General features: G+C 38.6%; 1 protein-coding gene across 1 annotated transcript in view; it reads left to right on the plus strand.

The window, feature by feature from the left end:
• LOC137171608 (rho-related GTP-binding protein RhoN-like) overlaps window positions 1-8142 on the plus strand; it is a 28999-nt gene extending 20857 nt beyond the window's left edge. The window contains exons 4-5 of the mRNA XM_067575627.1: window positions 4205-4339; window positions 7080-8142. Of these exons, the coding sequence (XP_067431728.1) occupies window positions 4205-4339; window positions 7080-7334 (390 nt within the window). The 3' untranslated portion in view covers window positions 7335-8142. The remainder of the gene's footprint in view (window positions 1-4204; window positions 4340-7079) is intronic.
• Window positions 8143-18418: the final 10276 nt, after the last annotated feature.

Here is an 18418-nt window from a genome sequence, read left to right on the forward strand (position 1 = left end):
TTGGGTTTGTTGACAATAAGAAAAATATAGAATAAAGCCAGATTTATCCTTTAAAACTGTTATTGTCCTAAAACAAGTGGACAAAACCTTCCAAGCATGAGGCAATTTATCTTATCTTCTTGGAAAAAGAATGATTTCTTTTGAAGAACTGTTGAAAAGTTTCACAGCTAACTAACACACATCAGTATTAAACATCAAGTGCATTGGAGCGTTTGATGGGATGTCCTTTCACTTGGTAGACATTCCTGCATCACTCTATTCAATCAATCAATGACATCATCAGTGCAAGACAAAACACTTATCTTTTATGGTGGACGAATTGTCACATCTACAGGGGGTCCACTTGAGAACTAACTTGAACTTTGACCCTATTAGATGACCTCAGTAACAGCGGTGAATATACTTATCTCACAATGCATGCACAGGATGCCAAAGTGACATGTTGAGAGATCACTATTCAAGTTTAGAGGCAAAACAAAGGAGAAGTTATTGTCAAGCACTCAGATAAAACTTCTTGGGTATCTAATTTAAGTGCTCAATATGGCAATGTGCCATCATGTCTTGTTTCCATTTACTTTGACATGTTTTTTTTATTTTCCTTCAGCAAGCTTCCTTTCTCAAATAACACCCTTGCAGTACAAAGCACTTTTTCTTCTGCCATTTCTGACAGCCTAACCAATTCGTGCACCCTCCAATTTTCCTTATAGAAAGGCTATTCTTTCTCAGCATTGCTAAGCTAGAAAAATACCCCTTGACTCCTTATCACTTCCCTTTTTCCTTTTCGTTTCCTTTGTTCTTTTCAGTCCGATCTCTCTTCAAACGCTCATTCAAATCTCCCATGTTTTGCTGTCTGCATCTCTCATCTAGTATTACCCAAGCTAAGATGTTATCCTCGTCTCTATCAATTTTTTTTAAACACTTCAACTCTTTCTCTGCAGCTGGAAACATTTTCTCACCCTTTCTTTTTTCATAACTCTCTCACTAGGACCCTAACAGCATTCCTGCACCTCCTCCTGTCTATATCCTTTCTATCTTTATTTCTGCTTTCTGAGTGGGTTGAAGTATTGGGTTATTTGTGAATGAAATGCTGAAGATTATGAAAGCTGTGATGAGACAGCCACTTCATCCAACCCTCAAGGATGCTACACAAACTTGAAGGCAGAGGATGACAGAGGCACACTCAAACAAACAGCCCTGGCTGATGATGTAAGGGTCATAGTATCATCACGGTTCTTACGACTGTCTCGGTATAGCTAAATAAAACACCTCAGGATCAGTCAGTTATACACAAGAGTAACAATAACATAACATACAGTATGACTGACACACACTCATACACACTGGTTACTAGTTTTTTATGAGCTGGAGAACCTGGTAGCAGGGTCATATTTAGAAAAACTGAGTCCACATTTTTCCCATTGCCACCTACCTTAAAGTAATTTTGACCAGCCACCTCCAACCAATTTTAGGTTAATTTAGAAAAATCACAAATTTCACAATATATTAATTGTTTTAACTTTTCAATTATGTTTTTTGTTTTGTACATTTTCATCTTCTAACATTTTGGTCTAAATGTCACGTACAGTATGTAATTGTGGTGGAGAATATTATTTTTATTTTTTATTTTATATTTGCTTAAAAGCAATAAAATTTTAAATCTACACTACCCACACCCACGGCTTTGTGAGGCTGTACATAGGCACAATGGTGCATTGAGCTATGTCATCTGATGCTGATGTAATCACAATGGCCTAACATGCTGATATCAAGCATTAGTGTGTTAGCATGCTAACATTTACTGATGGGTATGTAAATAGTTTTGTAGGTATTTCCTCATAAACCAAAGTATATGACAAATTTGACCTAATGCTAGATGAAAAGTTAAGTGATCACCAAAGTGATTCATCCTGAAGGAAAGATGAATGTCTGTACCAAATTACATGGCAATCCATCTAATACTTGTCAAGACATTTCAATAAAAAAAAAACAAACACAAATTTCAGCCTCATGGTGACGTGTGAAGAAAAGTCAAGAAATTAATGACCAAAGTCATTAGGAGTCATCCTCTGGGGACCATGAATGTCAGTACAAAATGTCATGGCAATCAAATCCAACAGATGTGTGAAAAGTGGTGGATGGACTGCCTTAAAAACCCAATATGTGTACCATATGTGTAATCATATAATGTGAACTCCTCCTCGGGTCACCCCAAATTTCATGAAATATTACTGAGGACATGACCTCAGTGTCCTTAAGCGTAACTGGAGCCCTGCCTGGTGGTTCTCATGTGTGTATTTTGAAAGTACAGTTACCTGGGTAGCGCAGTTATTGTTGGATGGAACATGAATACATGAATATAAGCTAAAGTAAAATGTTTCCACTTACTCTTAGACAGTAATTCTTATCACGGACATAAACTGCATTGTCAACTGAAGTTACTGAAAAACCCAAGCTCCATTTTCATCCTTTGATACAACAGACTCTCGGCTCCAACAGCTCGCATTTTGCTCTTTATCCAGGACAAAACTCTCAGCAATTCTTAACATTAACGCAAACAATAAGCTGCTCTTCCCATGGGTCCTTTGTGACTCATCAAAATTGCTGCTATTCACCAGTTGCACAGTATTCTACAGAGAGGCCTATTGAAAGGCAACAGCACACTCTGCACAACAGCACAACAAAATGGAGCCCGTAACAGCCACGGCACAGACATCTGGGAGAAAAGGTCTCCTTGTAAGCGAGGAACAAATGGAGCAACAGCGCTCAAAGTGGTTGTCTGTGCCATGATGTGAGCAGATAATGAAAGGACACTCAGAGAGAAGGAGGTTAATAGTTGAAAACACGTCTGTGGTCTGTAATGAGTATTGTCTGACTCTGTCTTCCCCCAGCATCGTACTGTTGTGAGCTCACTGTGCAGCTAACAAAGCAGCCATATTGTACTGTTAGTATGTCTCTTTTATCCAAAGTGGTCTGCTGAGGCCAGTTTTCATGTCTCATGATTGTCACATAAAGTGAACATTTAAAGCAGTTAGTGCAGCAAATCTTGGGCTAAGGGTTTTAAAGGACCACACTGTGCCAGCATGTTCAAACCAGCGACATCACCTAGTCAAAAAATACACAGGGCTGCACTAGTATGAGTGTCACTACAGGTTACTAATGAAAAACAACAAATATGAACCAGGATGTTGAACTTACAAGACACAGCAACTTATACTTAAGCCAGAATTTTACAAGTCTGAAAAGTTATCATGGCAGCAAGAATATGCAAGAACAATGTAATGGTCCTTTAAGGTGTGCACATGTTGTGTTGTTTGAAAATGTGCAGATACGCAGCATTTTCCTGTAAAACGTCAGTGGCACACTAACAGAAAGCATTTTCTTTCAAATCCAAATCAGTATGAAAGTTTGAATAGAAAAAGTTGTGTTTTTGTGTTGTAAAATAATCGTTGTTAATGGCTATAGGTTATGCTGTTATTAGGAAAGCTGGGTGTTGTTTAAATTATTTAAATGTGGTGTCAATATGATAACTGAAGTTGTTGTTTTTTTAAGCAAAACAAGACTGATTTATTAAACATAATAACTGATATCGATCAAAGTGTACGCAAGCTTGAAAAGCTTTTGGCACTTGACAGTTTGGGATAGTTGATGACACATTTTAGACGCTATTCCAAAAGCACTGAGGTTCAATACTCAGCAAGGTTAATAATGGAAGATATTAGTGATAACAGCTTCAAGCAGGTAAGCAGAAAATGTGACCTGACAGCACTGTGAAAGAAACCCTCTCCAGCTTTAAGTCATCTCAGATCCGCACTCCTCATATGAGAAGTTAAATAAATAAACTTTGACTGCTACACAATATGGCCAAAACTATATGAGCGACCCTGTTTACATACCTGGGCTGTTTAGGTTCCAATCAAGAGTAATTGTGATGCTACAACATAAAATCATATTTTAAGAAAACAGTCAGCTTCCAACTTTGTGGCTACACTTTGAGCACTTTCTTGTTTCAACACGACAATGCCCTTATGTAAAAAGCAAAATCCAAAAGAAATGCCTTTCCCAGTTTGGTGTGGAAGAGTTGACCAGCCTACACAGAGCACTGACCTCAACCCACATGGTCTCATGGTGTATTATCCTCTGTTCGACTCATATTTAATGTATAAGAGCCCTGTGCACTGATATGTATTTGTCTATTGATATACAGTGGCAAGGTGAGACGCAGGAGTTCTGTCCCAATGCCAAAGTGGTGCTGGTCGGCTGCAAGTTGGACATGAGGACGGACCTCAACGTCTTGAGGGAGCTTTCCAAACACAGACTCATTCCCATCACCCACGAACAGGTGAGGAGCGCAGAGAAAACGTTACTCATCACAAAATATCTGTGACCTTCAACATCATCTAGCTTGAAGTTAACTTCTGCTCCTGCAACCATTAGTAAGAAATAGCCTACACACAACAATGTAACCGCAATTCTGCATGCGTGAAGTACTGAACAGTATCTATGTAATTTATTTAACATATTAATATTTGGAACATGCATGACATACGGTTCTCAATGTACACTCCTTTGTAATTTTCTGCTGCAGCGATTTTCATTTGCCTATAATAACAGTGATTTACGCACAAATTTCACAGTATAATCCCTGTAAAATGACACCCATTACTTCGCTCCCCAGTGCACATAAACAAAACTTCTGAAAATGAATTCGAAGAATGACATTTGCTTCAGATCATAACTTCAACAAATATGGAAACACAAGGGGCCAGATGCATAAAACTCTGCGTAGATTCATGAACAAAGGAGACAAACAGCAGGATGTGCGATAATGCAATTGTTTTGTTTGTGTCTTGGAGCAATGAACAGTGGCATGAATGAATTTTAATAGCCTATTTTCATGTAAATGTGAATTCCCACTTCTTGGCAGCCTTTTGTCAACAAATTAATAATTTCTCACACCTCCAACAAAGCAAAGGTAACAACCTTCATTGTCCTGTCAGTAATGGCGTCAAAATTGGTCCATGGCGATCGTAGATTAATTTCTCTGCGTAAAGTGATTTGAATCCAAATCCAGATAAACCTTCGATTGCTCCAAAACATCCTTTCCTTTAAATGTAACTGCAGCCATTTTAACTTTGAAACCATTTTCTGTGTTTCCCATTCATTTTGATCAAAATCATCACTGAAAGCAACTTTGACATTGTTTGGCTAGAGCTACAGCTTTCCAGTGCAGCCTTAATTGAAAAAAATGCAAAATAATCTACCCCAAAATTTTAAAAAAAGCTGTTTAGTTTATTCTCACATATTTTCACTTTAGCCGCGTTAAAATTGTATGAACTTAGCTTTGATTTATTTACCTGTTTTGCCAAATCTGTCATTGCAGAGTGGGCAATCCAAAAAAAAAAAACAAAGCTTTGGGTGCATTTGAGGCTGAATAATGAGCATCCACTGGCTTTGTAGTAGCCCTTAATCCTGGCAACAAAGACATAAGCACAGTACGTCTGTGGTCAAACAACTGATGCAACTGCGGTCAGACTCAATCAATATCACAGAAAACAACGGGCTGAAAATGGTTGAATGGTGTAGTGTGAACCAAAGAGCTTTTCTTAATGAGCCCCATTCAAAGGGCTGCACAGCAAACGGCCACAAACTGGGACCTTTACATTTCAGCCACTTGACCAAGTGATGCGATCCCCAGGGGAAGTGCATTCACCAGAATGAACCGCACATGAACTGCGTGTCTACCGCTGTTATCGGGCTTAAGGGCGTCAAAATAGAGGCTTGAAGTGTTGGAACATTTCCATTAATGCAAAAGTAATGCAGCCTCCCTGGTAACACGGCTGAAGCCTTTAATACTTTTTCATAGAGAAGAAATAATATTGCCCCATCTGCCAGCTTGATACTCCTTCAATATGGCATATCTCTGACACTGATGACTCAACACCTATGCTGTCACGCAGTGTAGCTGTTTCATTGCCAAACTGAATCGAACTGATGACACGCTCTGAAAAGAATGAAATAAAGTGAGAAACTGGCAGAAGACGACAGAGGAGAAGTGTTATTTGGGACCAGAAGAAGGATAGGCTGAATTAATAGGAAGTCTAGGTTTTCTTATTATCAGATACACCCAAACACACAGAACCAGTGTTGTTGGAAAACCAGGACGAGAAAACACCAGCCACACCAGATTTAAGATGATGCTAACCACTGCTGGGAATAATCTGAGCTTTTACGCTCGAGTTTTACAGTCGGACAGATAAGCCTTGAATATTTCATAGCTGTGTGGGGAATCTTAGATTTTTCTATGCTCCATCTAGCTTCTGAGAGTTTAGGCTCTTATTAAGTGGGGAGTTTTTACTGTACATGAGCAAGCACAGCGGTCTGATATCCACAAAAGCAAGGCAATGATAATCTAACAGCCCATAACAAATAATAATGATGAACATCTAGAGAATGTTTTAAAAGACTGTTGCAAAAAGTCTGCTGTGTATGCTGTACTAAATGGCCAGATTCGATAAATACCATGCTTTATGTTGTGTAAATGTTTTATTTGCCTCCACTGAATTACATGATATTTCACTAAGTAGTCAAGTATTTCCTGGATTCAACATGATTTAAGGACACAGGATGCAAAAAGCATCATTTCCACCACACAACCCCTCTCTCAAACACTCACACAGTTTGTTTGTCATGGCTCTAAGTACTGGCTCTCAGCAGCTCTCTTGGTGAGTCACCTGCTTTTGAACTACAAACACAAACTGAGTCACACAAATGGATAAATGTTTGAATTTTACGGCTGCACTAATAAACTTCCTGCTCCAAAAACTATTTGTGCGCCAGCTGCTCAGCAGCAAAACAGCAGACAGGCAGTTTACAGCTAGCTGGAGCATATAGCAACTTAAGAGCCAGATATTTCCCCAGGATTCATCAGGTTGCCAGAAACACCCTAATATAATATGTGTTGTTTACAGCTTGTTTGATGCCTCCAAGTGGCCAAAAAAATCAGTTAATTTAGCTTTAAGTGTTCAGTCTTTATTCGTCCTCTTAAAAGACCTGTTTTCTGTGTTTTTCTGTTTTTCTAGGGCACTCATTTGGCGAGGCAGATTGGTGCCGTGGCCTACGCAGAGTGCACCTCAAAGTATTCGGAGAACAGCGTCCGTGATGTTTTCCACGTCACCACCCTGGCATCTGTGTCCCGCGTCCACCGGCCTCAGCTCAAACGTGCTGGCTCACGTCGCGGCCTCAAGCGGGTCTCCCAGCAGCCGCCCCGGACTGAGATTCACGAGCACCCGCCTGCCATTAGAAAGGACCGGGCCAAAAGCTGTGTGCTCATGTAGAGCCGGACCAGCAGCCTGACCTGTGTGTGCTGATGGACACTAACCATACTGCACATGGACTTAATTTATTGGTGAATTCTTGTCAGATCTTATCACTGCATAAAAGACAATGTGATGAAAACAAGAACGAATGCTATCCTGTGGAGTTCTTTGAGGAATTGTTTGTCCATCTTTAGCAAAACTCTCCTTGTTATTTTTTTTTTCTGTGGCTGTATTCACATCAGGGGAGGCCATAGTGGTGGCAAAAGCTGTTTTTTCTTTAACGCTTTTACTTGAACAAGTGGACAAAAATGATCATGGACGCAAACAAGCTGGTTAGCAAATAAAACAGAAGGACAGAAAAAAAAGTGAGAATGAGGAAAAAGAACAAAGAAATATCAATTTTTAAGGTCACCTTAAAGGAACCAGCAGTAACAGTGCTGATCTTGACCTCCATTATGTTGTTTTTCTGTTTTGAAACGCTATTCTCTCTTTAAGTGTTTAAGTAAATGAAGCACAATATGATGCACGCAAACTGTTCAGAGTTATCCGTAAATGTCAGGGAATGAGAAGTTCATATGATAAGTTGTAAAGACAAAAATATGGGCAGGTAAAAAAAACTCGTGGGCTGAGATGACACAAATTTTCTTAAACCACAAGTGCTTTTAATATTGAAAACTAAATAATCACTCACCACATAATACTGAAGTGTTGTGAAATTAATATTGTTCTAATAATCCACACTGGGAAAGAAAGTCACAGATGGAGTAAAGTGGGTGGCTATTATATTGTACATGTGATAATGAAATAAAAAAACTTGCTCTGCTGAGTGTTTGAACATCTTTAATATGTAACATATTCATTTAGCCTTTATTTTGCCTTGATCCTGAATTTTCATGGTTTCATGCTGAAGTTGAACGTATAAATGAGAAATTTTTTTTATTCATTATAATGTTATCTTGGCCAGTTTTTTTTTTTTTTTTCTAACTGCATTTCTGTTCATTGGAGCGGGGAGCAAAGTAGTTTCCAGCTCTGAATATTTTGTCTGAGAAAGAACATGTCTCTTTGAAAAAGCTTCCTCTGTTGAGGGAGATAACATTTCACTTAAAGAAATGTTTCCAAACGGAATAAATATCACAGAAAGTGTCGTTTCAAACAGTAACTTTGCTTGAAAAATACATAAAATCACAAATATTCCTGTCTATAGAAACTCAAGATAAAATGAGACATTTTTATAAATTAATTAAATGGTAAGTAGCAGATGATATGGTTAAAAAAAAGTAACACAATAGTTCACATCCAGAATTGCTAATTTGAGAGTGTTAAAGCAAAATGGAACTTATTGACCTCTTTAAAAAGGTAACAGCTGGCTAGACAGATAAAGACAAAGAATTTCAGATTTATCACCAGACACAACAGGTTAGTTATGAATTCAAAGCACTCGACTGCTCTGTGCTCATACTAAACAATGCTGTAGCAGGAAATGTTTGTGCCAATGAGTCCCTCGGCTCTCTGATGAGTAAATACATTCCTGAGGCACTTACTATACGAGATAAATCAGTTGGACTACACCTGCATTGTTTGTCATTTAAAATAAGTTGAAGTGTGAATCAAAAATTCAAGTTTGAAAAAAAAAAAGTTTTATAACAGCCTATAACGGCTTTTTATAACAGCCTTTGAAGCAAGACTGTATTTTTAACTTTTAAAAGAAAAAAAACATCACCCTCCTCTTCTTACAAATGGAAAACTTGAGTTCAAAAGTAATAAAACATACCTTCTCTAAATTCAATACATTCAGAAATTTTGCTACTACAGCCTTTCTTTGCTAGGACTAGTAGCTTATGGTGGCTAATGTATGCTAATGTTAGCAAACTGAAGATAGATATTTCTATGTAACTGACATCACTGGGTCCGTTTGCTGACTCTTCTTTTCTTATTCTAGTGCTGCACTAATTTGTTGTGTAGTAAGTACTTTTATCCCATAATTGTCACTTGTAGCCACAGTGGCTGCTAACTTTAAGCTAAAGTTACATAGTCTGGTTTTAAAATACAACTGTTGCTGAAGAAAGCGTAAGTGTTTAGCATTTAGGAGCTGCATAATGAATGGTCGCAGTCGATGTGCACCAACTAAAATAACAACTGTCCAACCTTTAATGGTCACAGTAGCTACTTAACAGCTGTAATAGGTAGAGAAACTTTATTTTATTTTATTACAAGAATTTAAGAGAGCTGTAATTCACTTCAAACAAGGAAAGCTGTGTAGAGAAGAAGTGTGGAGCAAGAAAAGCAGTAAAAAAAGATTAAATTTGGACTTAGGCTTACCAGAGTAGATACAACCACAGTAACACCTTTAAAATGACCTATTTATAAGGTGCAGTAGAATTATCAAGCTGTTAAGTCTTTTATCTTCATGAGCTGATAATACAATACAAAGCTGTAGCTGGCAGCGTATTCCATCTTTTCCTGACCTCTCCTCCTTTACAGTTGAGGGGATCATTGGAGTGATTGCTCCTGAAAGGCAGCCAGCTCTAATACACAGTATATGTTCTGTTGGATGGGAATAAATTGCCATATTTTCTTTATTGAAATGGCAGTGTGACAATGCATACACACACATTTTTTTAATGTTTGGTTTGAGCTGGAAATCTTTGATGCCAAAACCAGCCAACATTTGTCAGTATTGTCATCAAAAATACATTAAAAATACTTTTAGAAATACTTTGAACCTATTCATCAACATTATATATAATATGAATATTATCTCCTCACATTTAAAATGAATACAGCTGTTCTGGACAATATTTATGAACCTCGTAGTCTGACCTTTAATTGTGACTGTTGTTCCATTTGTTTCCCACCACCATGGATGAAGCCCCGCAGCCACTCGCTGCCTCTGTGAGCAACTGCAAAGTGACATTTCACAGCATCGCTGCCATGTTGCCGTGCAGGGAGCGCGAGGTCGCACCACATGCCCGAGGCAAGACCAGAGCAGACCTCCAGTCAAGGGGGGAGAGGACATCCACACAGATGGAATAGCAACGATCCAGCATTTTTACAGTATAAGACAGTGTCTGCATAATAATTTAATCTCTAGTGCTGGTGGCTGTTTATAAAAAACACACAAACAAATTGTGTCTGAACAGCTGACACAATTTGTCTGATTGTGTCAGCTGGTCAAATTTATGAATATGGATTCTCAATAGGGTGGTCTAATTCTGAATATAGTGCTTAAATACTAGTTTATGATCCATGAACAAAGTCATGTTCTCAATTATCATTATCATAGAAAGAATAAGCCTGCTGGCCAGCTGCACTGTCAATGTAATAGGACCTAATTTGCATTGAATTTTCAATTTAAACTCTGATACTGTGCACTTTAGGTCTGCATGCCAACTGCAGTCCTTTGAGAATCCAGTTAAATCAAGTGATGGGATAAACTTTAAAGCGACCTCAGGCACTGGGTCAGTCTCTGCTTTGGTCAAAGGAGTGTTTGTTGATGCTACAGAGAACGTGAAAGATGTCACTTTGCAGTCTTTCTAGCCTCCGGCTGAAGTGAGCAAACATATTTAGCAAACAGTCGTCCCTCTTGTTTTTGCAGCCTCACCTGGCTCAATGACATTCCACTCAATGGAAAAGTAACACTGCAGAGCGACTGCAGAGTATACTGTAGCAAAGGCTTTCTAGAGTATTAATGGAAACAATTTTTCAGCTATTGTCAGATGCTTCCCACTAAGTCGAGAGGGTTTGTGTGAGAAAAACTATTAAAATAGGTAGGCATGTGGGGAAAATTAACTCAGGAAATACAAGAAGCAAGACCCCAAAGAGAAGACCATTAGACACCTGCATGGACAATGTTTGAAGAGCTTTTCCATTGTTAGAAACCACAGAGTATCTAAAGCTTTACATTTCATCTTTAGGTAATGTGTATAGACATTATAACCACATTACAGCCCAGTGTGTTTACATGTACAGCAGTCAGTGTACAGAGGATGAAATGGGGAAATGGTTAATGATTTTCACTTTAGGTATTTAGCTAACACTCTTTTCCAGAAGCACTTACATTGCATAGAATATAATGCAGTTCCTGGAATAAAAGCAACCAGGGATGACTGTATAAGAGACAAGTATAAAGGAAGTGAACAAACATAAGCTAAGTGGAGAGGTAGAATGGTTTCTGTACAAGAGCAAGTGGAGGAAGAAGGTGAAAGAGAACAAGATACAGTTGCAACTCATGAGAAGTCGATCTGATCTGAGTAACTCTGGTGCTCCTTGAACTTGTCATTTCATGCCATCATCAAATGCCCACATGGCTGACAACAGAGCCTACTGTAAGTCTTCAAATCTTACCAACGGAGCAATAATTTCCAAAATGACCACAGCACACTTAATATTTCTAGAGAAGTTGACTCTTTTCAAATGAGAGTCTATTGGAGCCAGGGATTTTTTTGGAGCCAGCATCTAGCGGCCGTTGTTGGCATTGCACTTTAAGGTACTTATGCATTGGCTTTAGTCTCAAGCTGTGGTAGTTGTCACTTGATGCAGACATATGACTGAAATTATCAGTCAGGCAAGTAGATATGGACGCCTCAATTTGCATGCAAGGGGGGCAAAACAGAAAATGTAGAGTTGAGTCTCATCATGCATGGCAATACTAATGGAATTGGTGTGACGTGTTGCTAAATCAAAGCGATCAAAGAACTGAATATAAGACCTGAAGGTACTCATTGGAGACGTGGCTTGGAGAAGAGAGAATACACAGAGAAGAATGCAATCAAGTGGTTGACATACATTAGAGAGGGAGAAATCAAAAAGATTTATTGAGTGACTGAGGATTATTTTTGCTGCACACCCAACAACATAATGTCCCAGGCTAATACAAAAGTTCTGTAACAGGTTGTGTTCATGCAGCAAATGCCAAAACCCTTCTAACTCATGCATGAAATTTGCAGAATCATCTGTAAATTGAAGCTACTTGAATGTAATTAATTTATGTCTCATCCCACCAGGGGCGAAATTCTCCTTTTTCCTCTGGTTGGGACAAAGGCTCAGCTGGTAAGTAAAGCTGTCTCATTGCAGAGAGGAGTTACGCATCTTTTGCAAGGATACTTGAGCAGTTACAGTTTCTTACAACTGTTCCTCAGGATTCAGAGCCCCACTGCTTTTCGATCTAACTATCTAATCACAGAGTTATTTAGCTGAAATGTGAAGTGATGCACAGAGATACAGAGAAGCAACAGTCAACTCCAACAACAACATTCAGGTTTCAAATCCAGTCTATGACCTGCATTATGAGTCTCTTGTGAGACGAGCCAGCCACATGTAAAATAATGTCAAGTCATGCGCAGGTCATGTGAATAGGTTACATGTAAATATGGTAATAGTGACATGTAAAATTCATTGTGGTTTTTCTGCAAAGGAGGGAAGTTTGTTTATGCACTTTTGAGTGAAGCAGGAATTTATCTAGATGTATTTCTTTGCCCGCCTTATTATTATATGCACCATTATCTTGGCACAAACACACTTTGCAGGGCGTCCATTTTTCATTTTAATTTCACTATAAAGTAGCACTGATCAGTGACCACTGAGGTTCAACCCGCCTGCATCTTTAATGCTTTTCCTGCTTGCACAGTGTCAGTAGCAATAAAACTACACTCTAATGCTGTGAGGGTAGAGGATGGATGACAGCACTGCTCTATTATCAGTTCAGTTTTTCTCGAATCCTCGCTTTTACCATCACAAAGAAAGGGAATTAAGTCAAATGAGGCTGGCAACAAGCATCAACCACCCAATACAAGCAACACAATAGCAATGCCAGGATAATGGTTGCCGTGTCAGTGGGAGAGAGTGAGTCATTAAAAATGCAAGACCCATTTAAATAGTATGTAAAATTGAGCAGATTAAAAATATATGTGCCCTGTGTCCACAAGGGCCAAGGCTTCTCCTTCTGTTCTCTCTGTGCAACAATGAAGGCGGCAAATTTGTGGAGTCAAGACCGGGGAGAGCACATATACAAAACAAAATGCAGCTGGCCATACAAGCGTGCATATGGCGCGCACACACACATAAAAAAGGGTGATGTTTCTGAAATTGGATTTTCACTACAGTGGAACTCCTGCAAATTTAACTTGGAGTAAACAAAGCTCATACTGGAGAGCCTGACTTGTTAAAAAAAACCCACTTTGCTCCAACTATGTAAATCCACTGTCCTTTATATGAGGGAGAAAGTTTTGGGGTGGTATGGATTTGCTTGCCAGGAAACCAAACCAGATAATTCCCCTGTTCATGACCCGGCTTTAAGGACTTTTTGAAAAGACACTTGCATGACAGTGTTCGGGTCGTGGCCAAGGGGTGTTACACTGTTAAAATACTCTGAGAGGCTTCAGGCCAGCAACTAATGAAGATCACAGCAGAGAAGTGTGAGAGCAGGCAGTGTCATCATGGACACGTGCACACGTTATTCAGAATTTAGAATAAAAACTGTCATGTGGTCAATTTTGTTATTCACACCATTCTGTGCAATACTGACCCAAGATGATGCTTACACATAAATAAACCATAGGGTTGTGATACACATTACAACGAAGAGAACATACTTGAGTTGAGAGTTGAAATGTTCAAAGGTATCAGTTTTCATAGAAAATAAGGAAAAGCAGCAAATCTTCACATTTGAGAAGCTGATGAATTTTTGCCATTTTTGCTTGAACAATTATCAAAATTATTGCTGATAAACTTTGTTGATGGACTGACTGTTTCATCGACCAGCTCTACTGGAATGACAAAGCTAAGAAAAGAAATGTGAACAGTAAGAGTCACAAAGACATTTCGTCTTTTACATTTCTTCTGGCCTTGTAGTTTAACTCGTCGCACAGTTTGACTATTGTTGTAGCTCTGGTAGGAGGGACTGAAAATCCAAGACAACACATGTTCTTGTGTCACTGTTAAAAACAGGAACGATCACTCTGCTTATGCTGAATTTAGCTGGGGGGTAAATTACTGCCCTCAGGTGTTTGAAGCAAATGCCAATCTGCTTGTGCATATTTGCATACACGCACACAGATGCGCAGTTTCACAAACAAACAAACGCACTGAAACATTCCAGATGGCCAAGCAGATTGTTTTTTTGCTAATTTCCCCTGTGAAACGTTTGAACAGAAATATCATCCACGGTGGGATACCCCGGTCCATGCTGAGGCTTCAAGACTCAACAACTGCACACATCTAACAAGCAACCTACTTTTTACACAAAGACCTACTCACACATGCAGCCATAACCGAGTTAGTGTTTAAGAGCCTCTAAGATAGAGAGGTCCTTACGCAGAAAAACTGCACCTTGTGACCAATTATGTCTAAATTGGTTATTTCCTGTACTGTGAATAACCTCAGAGTACTGGAAAACTCAACCACCCAGTTCTGACAATAATTTTACAACCACATCAAGTGACTATAACGTGTCACTAAAAGGTTGTAAGGTATACTTTTAGTGGGGGTGGTAATGTCAGTCTGTCGGTTGATCTGTCTGATGGTTGGTCGGTCCACCACTTTGATCAACAACCATTGGATGGATTGGCATGGACTTTTGTACAGACATTCGAGGTTCCCAGAGGATAAGGCCTAATGACTTTGGTGATTGCCTGACTTAACATCTAGCACCACCAGCAGGTTGACATTTCTGCCTTTTAGTTAAATATTTTGACAAGTATTGAATGGGTTGCCATGAAATTTTGGTATGAGACTGCCCAGAGGATGAATTCTACTGACTTTTCCATTAGTGCCATCAGAGGGTCAACATTTTTCAACTATCCAGTGAAATATCTCAACATTATATCATGGATTGGTACAAAATTTTGAACAGACTCTCATTATATCCAGATGATGAATCCTAATGACTCTGGAGATCCTCAGACTTTTCCTCTAACGCCACAATTAGGGTGACATTCATAGTTCTGAGTCAAATGTCTCAACAACTCCAGGATAGATTACCATGAAATTTGGTAGGAACATTCACATCCCCATCAGGATGAAGTGTAATAACTTTGGTGACCCCTTGACTTTTCATCTAATGTCAAAACTTCCATTTGTCCAGTACTTTGGTTTGTCAAATACCTGCAAAACGAATGACATCCCCATCAGCTTAGTCTTTCTTTCTCTTATATGACATTACTTAAATACAGTGAAATGAAATACATATTATTGTATATTTATTGCTAATCATCTGTTATGGTTAATAATGTCAATGTAAATATTTAACATTGTTTACATTGTTTATGTTACTGACATTTTCAATTGAATATCAACTTTTTGTCGCTTAGCAGTTGAGAATCAGGATTGGCGTCTCCAAGTGTCTCAAGTGTTTCTTTATTAAACTAACAAAGCAATCAGGAAACAATTCAGTGAATTGTGCACTAAGAGAAAGCAACACAGTGTTGCATTGAGTGAGAGTCTACTCAGCTATCACGCTGTAACCTCAGCCTCCATTCAGAGTAAGTGAGCTGAACGTATGCTCTGCTGCCGCTCTGCACTGAAAAATCAGCTGACTGGAGGAAAGCAGCGCCCTGGCACTTTGGCGTCTGGCACCGCACATCTGGCATTTAAAAGGCCTCGGAGCAAACGTGCTGACATGACTGTTTCGTGTGGGCTCTTTCTCTATTCTCAGCCACCTGGTTTTTGATATCTGTTGTCATAGCGATGAATGACACTAACTGGAGCGTTTGTATTCGTCTCGCTCATAGATGTCACTGACATAATTTACAAAACAGTTATTAATATTTAATTAAGGAAAAATCATAAATGGTCTCTTTCCCTTCTTTCAACATGCTGGTTGAGTTTATCAGAAAAAGTTCCTGTGCTAGAGTCTTGAAAATGTGTATTAATGTGTCAGATTTTTGGAAAATGACCCCTTCTTTAACAGATGTAGCTAAATAAAACATCTCCGCATTAAAACACTCTTTATTAACAAAATATAGGAAGTTACAATCACCACTTCGGCCTTCAAGCCAACATCCATATGGGTTAGATATAGGGTGCAGTCATTCAAGTAGATTCGTGTCCTAAAGGCATAATTGTCCAAAGCTCATTCTGCTTAGACAATTTGAGAATGGCCTGCAGGAGCAAATGTTTTTTTTCTGCTTTGTCTTTTACATTCAAACACTCGCTCACTCACTCATTGCCATTCTTGTTTCGACGGGTTATCGTTCTGCAAATATGATTTCCCCACAACATCAGTTCTGCTTATTGCATAATTACAATCACAACTGTGCAGACCACCGTCGCATCCTTAGGGATCTCGTGCTGTAAGCAGAAACATACATTATTAAGGTGGAATGTTTTTTCATATGTGAGGAAACATTGTCTAAATATCATCCAGGTTTGATGAGCCTCTGCCTCCCTGTGAGTGAATTAACAGTAGTCTACATTTTTCATGAAGTCCTTAAGTTATGAATGGATCACAGTGAATTGCAGTCTCTAGAAAGTAGAGAATGCTATACTGGCCAATAATAATTTGCTTTTATTAACATCTGCACATTTAAATGGGCTATTTACATTATCGAATGAGCCAAGAGTCTTTGTTCATGGAGCGCTGCTTTCTCTGCTGCATATATAAATCCTTTGTGTAACAGGCTGATGTCTTTTAACATTGAGTGGAGAAACTTGGGGCCTGGGGACTACAGGTGTATGAGGGAGAAATTCATGGAGATAAAACGCAAGGAAAATACTGTGCACTCATGCAGTTCACAAAGATCTAATCATAGCGTTGAGTCGAGGTAGCATCATTTTCACTAAAACCGTGCTAGTTGAACTCTGCTCATTCAGTATGAGGCTGGAATTTGCTGACATTACTACACAATATCGGAAAGCTTGAAGCACACATTTTACCGTAAGTTGCACTGAATCTTACCCCTGGAAAATGATCCACCAATAAAATATAGAAGACAGCAGTGGATACTGTGGGATTGGTTAAGGCTAAAACAGTAAAACTCACACACATTAGGTTAAAAATGAGAAGAGGTACGTGAATCATCTCCTCAGAACAATTTTGATGCTGCTCCAGTATTTTGTTAGAGAAATCCACCTGTTTGTAGAGTAAATGTACTCAATGCAAAAAAAACTATCATATTCTTTTCAATTTAACCATTTCTCTCAAAACTTCATAACCAGTTTTTAATTTACTGATATTACTAATGATATTTGAAAAGCAGGAAGTTACATATTCATATTCATTTGAGTGGACAGGAAATGGATCAGAGTAACAGAAATGCTTTTTCTGTTTCCGTTTCCAAAACCCAGAATTTACTTTATATATGTCAAAGAGCTGAAAGTATTAGTGCTCTTTCCACATTATTGTTTGTTTTTAACATTTTGGACAAAAGACTGTATGTCCTAAACTGATTGAATGTTAAAAGCCACTGGTACCTAGGGTGCAACAAAATTATTATTTTTAATTAGATTCACAATAGAAGCAGAAAAGGCCAGTAGCACTTAAGCTGCAAGTGGTCAAGAAATGCTATTGTCAGAAGGGAAAATTACCAATCAAGAATGTGTGATTATTGCTCAACATTTAGCTGCTTGAACGCAAATGTGTGAAATGAGGTCAGGGCAAGAAGTTTCATTTACTGCAGTTTAGTTTGGTTTGCTCATTTGTCTGCTTTTAGGATCCAAACAACATTAAACTGTTAAATCTTGTTAGTAAACCAGGTCTAATGATGATGATGATGATGAGGCTTTCTATTCATAAGTAGAATAAGATTGTGTACTTTCTGTCATAAGCAGGTCACACTGAAGATGTACAGCTTGGCAACCGCATACAAAGCTGACAGATTTGTTTCTTCTTAGTGTCCATGCAGATTTTTGAAGTGTGATGTAAGACTTTCTGTACCGTACATTGTGGAAGGATACGGATTAGGTGTGTGTGGGTGATGCTGATATATTTAACCTCCACTGGCCTCTGAAGTTAAATGGGCAATAAATTAATTATTGAATTAATTAAGTAGGCGTTTAATTTGATTTTTAAGCAAAAATAACAAATACTCCCTGGTTTCAGCGTCTCAATTATGAGGATTTGCTGCTTTTCTTTATTGTTTGTGATGAACAGATTTGGGTTTTGCATG

The sequence above is a fragment of the Thunnus thynnus genome, chromosome 20 (genome assembly GCF_963924715.1).
Source record: "Thunnus thynnus chromosome 20, fThuThy2.1, whole genome shotgun sequence".
Classification (NCBI taxonomy): Eukaryota; Metazoa; Chordata; class Actinopteri; order Scombriformes; family Scombridae; genus Thunnus; species Thunnus thynnus.